General features: G+C 44.2%; 1 protein-coding gene across 2 annotated transcripts in view; it reads right to left on the reverse strand.

Annotated features, from left to right (window-relative positions):
• Positions 1 to 248: 248 nt before the first annotated feature.
• LOC311040273 (ninjurin-2-like) overlaps positions 249 to 5,490 on the reverse strand; it is a 36,696-nt gene continuing 31,454 nt past the window's right edge. Inside the window, exon 4 of one of the 2 annotated variants that reach the window (XM_084050452.1) lies at positions 249 to 576. In XM_084050452.1, the coding sequence (XP_083906578.1) occupies positions 413 to 576 (164 nt within the window). In that variant the 3' untranslated portion in view covers positions 249 to 412. Of the gene's footprint in view, positions 577 to 3,093; positions 3,769 to 5,490 lie in introns of those variants that run through there. The other variant, XM_084050451.1, reaches the window with a different exon arrangement.

The raw sequence follows: 5,490 nt of genomic DNA on the forward strand, positions 1-5,490 counted from the left end.
AGTTGTACGGCAAAAAGAGTGTTTTGAAGGAAACGCCACCAAATAATGGAAAATCTCGTTGACACAAATGGTCGGAGCCTACAGTATATGGGAAGTTGCGTCATGATGCAAGGAATCCAGGAAAACTGGATTTTGATTGTGCGACATAATGTAGGGAGGCATGCGTTAATCCGACAGACCTTTTCTCCGACTATGTGGCATACTGCACCCCATAATGTAGGCCGGACGGCTTGGCGGAGACAATAAACAATAAAGCACTAATAAGTAACACCAGTATTGAGACACCAGTGAAACCAGATTAAAACAAGTGTGTGTGTGTGTGTGTGTGTGTGTGTGTGTGTGTGCGTGCGTGCGTGCGTGCGTGCGTGCGTGCGTGCGTGCGTGCGTGCGTGCGTGCGTGCGTGCGTGCGTGTTAGTGAAAGCGCCACATCAGCCAGGGGTAATGTCCGGTCCTCTGCATGCCGAAGCTGCTGATGAAGACGTTGAGGACGGAGGTGATGAAGACGAAGATGGTCTTAATGTTGTTCAGCTTATTCATGCGTGTCTGGAGTTCAGGGTTATTCACGTCCCTACGCCCTGCAACACACACGTAAACAAACACACGCACGCGCGCGCACACACACACACACACCGCATACATATACACACACCACACACAACCTGTAACAACAGGGTTTCCCACAATGCTTCACAGTCAAGGCAGGCCGCCTTTAAAGGCATAGTACTTAACTTGTGTTGACATTTTTACCCATCATTTCCTATTTCAAACCATGCACCTTATGTAAATAAATATGTGTTACTATCTGCTGCTTTAACTGAACCCTATGCCTTATTCTGGGGGCAATCACTGGCAAAAATAATACAAGCGAGCTTGTAGATCAGCTATTTTCAGTGAAAAGATTTGGTGTAGAGGGGAAAAAAAGACTATAAACTCCTGGGGGACCATCCATCCATCCATCCATTCTTCCATCCACCCACCCATCCATCCATCCATCCATTCAGTCTGCAACAAAGTGACAGCTTTAAGGAAATACCATTTATTTCACTTAATTTAAACCGTTCTTTTTTACATATCCTCCCTCTTACACATTATATTAGTATACATATTTATATACTGTATGTACAGAGTGTGTTCAACAACAAAGTTCAACTAAAACACACATAAGACATAAAAAGATTTAGACAGACATAAAAATATGTAGATACGTTTAATAGGACCACACTCACTTAAAGCAGCACTATGTAACTTTCCTCTTCTACCCTGGATTTGAACCCGCTTTCTGACATCTTTTACCATTGAGCTAATAGAGCCTGCCTTCTTGCTCAGGGGATAAATTGAATCTTGACCATCAGGTCAAAATTCTTGTCAGATCCTGTGTCTAGGTGAGACATGACCTTTGACACGATCTAAATGTCTCAATAGAAGAGCAGGGAGACAAAATACAACCACCCCGATTGTATAAGTTACAGTATATTGTATTAACATACTCTACCATACAGATCGGACAATTCTATTCATTAAGTTATATAGTGCCACTTTCACCTGTTATAGACCTCATTTATACCTTACAACAAACGATCTACACCTGGTATCAGATCATTTAAACCTGGTATTAAACAGTTCACAGCTGGTATAGAAGCATGTACACCTGGTATTAAGAAATGTACACCTGATATCAACATCTGGTGTTAAATCATTCAGATCCAGTGTTAGATAGTTTTTCACATGGCACTAAAGGAGCGTGTCACCCATTTTCAACCTATGCAGGTTTCTGAACTGTCCACAGCCCTCCTCTGAGACACACAGAGGGAGTAGACAAAAATGGTCATATCTTATATTGAGCATTAGTGAGGACCAATTATATGAAAATATGTTGAAAATGGGTGACTTTTACACCTGGTATCAAACTGTTAACACCTGTTAAACAGTGTACAATCTGTGATGCTAGCTTTTTTTTTGTTTTACTAATAATTATAAAAGGACAATTGTCGCAACAAATGAAAGCTGGCATAAAAATTCTAGCCTCGCAAAGCCAGTCCCACTCTCACAAGTTCCGTTTTTGCAACAAGATATTTTGCACCCGGCACAAAATGGCACAAAAGCACGGTTGCCATTGCTAGTTTCCAACCAACGCAGTTGTCATTTTCATGCCCAGCGGCCATGCTGTACACAGTAATTACCAACTGTACTTGATCCCAACTCTGAACCCATGGGCGTGTTGGTCTTAAAATGAGGTGCGGTTTGGCACATTGCTATCTTAGGTAGAGTGAGCGATTGCACCTCAGACCAAGGGTTCCCAAACCTTTCAGGCCGTGACCCCCAAAATAATCATATTTGAACCCCCACCCTGACAAGCACTTGGAGTTGTAGGAGTTGAGGCATTACATTTTGTTTGACTCGGTTCCACAGATAAAGATTGTGAAAAGAGCCGAACTACAAGCTCATAACGCCTCGCACTGCGAGGCGTTGTGAGCTTGTAGATCGGCCACTGCCTTAGACTACTACGTCTGACTGTTCAAGCACAGTCCTCTAGTGCAGAATTTCCAAGCTATCTAAAGAGCGCATTAGTACTGTAAAGGCGCACACTGATTGCAATACAAATCCATCTGAGTTCAACACAACACATGTTCAACATGGTAGATGACATTGCAGAGAGACTCAATTTACATTTTAAAAATGTATCAATTACCTGTCTACATCCATACTATGTCACATCAGCACCAGCTATTTGCCGTGTTGGGGGTATCAAAAAGGTCAAATTATTAATTAGATGATGACAACAATGAGCATATTTTGGACAATGGCTGCACTACGAAAGATTAGCATCGATGTTGTATTGGCGTTCCTTGCATTAACTGCTTGTTAAGCTTTTCAATAGACCAATTATTTGTTTACTAACATTGAGACTGGACGCACAGGTGATTGTTTCACGCAATCAATTCTCAACCTGTTGTTTTGGGGTGCGCCCCAACCCCCTCTTGTGTGTTGGCTAGTGAGGCACGTCCTAGCGAGACCTGATAGAATGGCGCGCATACTGTTTGCACACATACTGGTTCTTATCAGTGTGACGTCGTCTGTTAAGGGGTCTATTAGTGCTAACTGCTAATGTGTTTACTTGCAGCGTGTGTGGAAGTGTGGCACTCTGTTTCTATGGCATGGCAGTTTGTGGCTCACACTGGTTAAATGCTGATCCAATCACGTGCAGAATCGTGTTGGCCTACGCCCATTGACGACACCCACAACCCAATTTTACTCGGCCCACTATGAGCTAAAGCTGTGGGCTGGCATTGCGAGGCTATTGAAATACATACAATCCTGTACAATCAATTCAAAAAGAATGAATGCAAAATCACACGAGACAGTAGATCGTCTTATGGCAACAAATAAGCAGAGAAACGTTAGTTAACATTATGATAGATTAGTCAGATTAACACCAGGAACCAACATTTACGCATGTATGTTTAACAAGCAAGAGCAAACCAGGTTAAATCAGTATTGATTTAAATCGGTAGTGTGTGTGTGTGTGTGTGTGTGTGTGTGTGTGTGTGTGTGTGTGTGTGTGTGTGTGTGTGTGTGTGTGTGTGTGTGTGCGTGTGTGTGTTAGAAGTGTAGTCTAGCCAGTAACCAGCGGAAGAAGCCCGTCCTCTTGGAACCGAAGAAGCTGACAAAAAAGTTGACCACCGTGGTAGCGAAGATCACAGCCGTGGCTACATTGTTCAGGTAGTCAAGTCGTTTCTGATTGGATGTCACGTTAAGATCCCTACGGGCTGGAACACACACACAAACACGCACGCACACACACACACGTATCAACACACAAAAGCAGACGCACACATACAGTACATTTCAACACACAGAAGCAGACACACACACACACACACACACACACACACACACACACACACACACACACACACACACACACACACACACACACACACACACACACACACGTATCAACACACAAAAGCAGACGCACGCATACAGTACATTTCAACACACAGAAGCAGACACACACACACACACACACACACACACACACACACACACACACACACACACACACACACACACACACACACACACTCACACACACACACACACACACACACACACACACACACACACACACACACACACACACACACACACACACACACACTTCAACAAGCAGAGGCAGACATTGTCATGGCCCTACTCTGTTACCAGCCGATTAATGTTTGTTACTTGCCATCATGTGTATTATTTCTAGGTCAATTTGAATGATGGCAGCACCTGTGAGAAGGCCTATAAACCAGCGGACGACCCGAGGGAGTGCAGTGCCCGGCGTCGAGTCGGTCGGATAGGCAGTTGTCCAGAACCGCCAGAAAAGGCTCTGGCCGTGGCCCAAATGAGCCAATTGATTGCCATGGCAACCCCAGCCTAAGCTTGATTTGGCAAATTGCCCACACTTGTCGAATTCCCCACACCTGCCATTTGATTACTTGTCTTAATCAGTCTACTTTCCACAGTCAGTTTTCGCTCCTCAGACGTTCTCCACACACGTTAGCCTGGAAACCAGACGGGGGAAAAGCCCTCTGCGGATTATTCTGGCCCGCTCTGTTGTGACTGAATTTCGTTGCCCCCGAAGTTGTGGGAAACCAATCAGGGCCCAGTATGCAAATATAGGTCAGGTTTATCACCAGAGGCATTTTTTTTATCCAGCCCTTGGAAATGCAGGTTCCATACAGAGATTCCCATGCCAGGCTAGTTTACCACTGCACATGGACTTTCCATAACCAACAGGCATTGTACCCAACAGGCATTGTACCCAACAGGCATCGTACCCAACAGGCATTGTACCCAATAGGCATCGTTGCCAACAGGCATCATACAATTTACAATTTAGGCATTTAGCAGACACTCTTAATCCAGAGCGATTTACAGTAAGCAAGGACAACACAAGATAATAAATCAAATGCATATAGGAATAGTAATCTAATAATCAAGAAATACATAAGTAAACCAATAATCTAATAATAACTAATACATACATAAACTAAGAACCTATCATGAGCCTGTACATTGAAACTATACACACTATAGGATGCCAGGCCAACAATGACCTGGCATCTGTCTACATAACATGCTATATATATATCCAAGTTACATTTTAGCCTTTGCATAAGCCTGCATGGTCGTCAAGGCTAGGGCAAGTGCTACGGGCTGAGGTGGAGTCTGAAGAGGTGAGTCTTCAGATTACGGCAGAAGATTGGGAGTGAGTCTGCAGTTCTAATTGCAATGGGAGTTCATTTCATAGTTTGGGAGCCAGAAGGGAGAAGAGCCTGGGACGTGTGGAGCGTTGTCCCGGGTGTTTTAGCGAAGGTTCTGTGAGCTTCCCTGTGTTAGCTGATCCGAGAGAGCGGGAGCGGGAGGGGTTGTAGGGTTGGATCAGGCTTCGAAGATTTGGGGGAGCCATACCTTTGGTTGCTTTGTAGGCCAACGTCAGT

The sequence above is a fragment of the Gymnoscopelus microlampas genome, assembly GCF_963454915.1.
Source record: "Gymnoscopelus microlampas genome assembly, chromosome: 23".
NCBI classification, from domain to species: domain Eukaryota; kingdom Metazoa; phylum Chordata; class Actinopteri; order Myctophiformes; family Myctophidae; genus Gymnoscopelus; species Gymnoscopelus microlampas.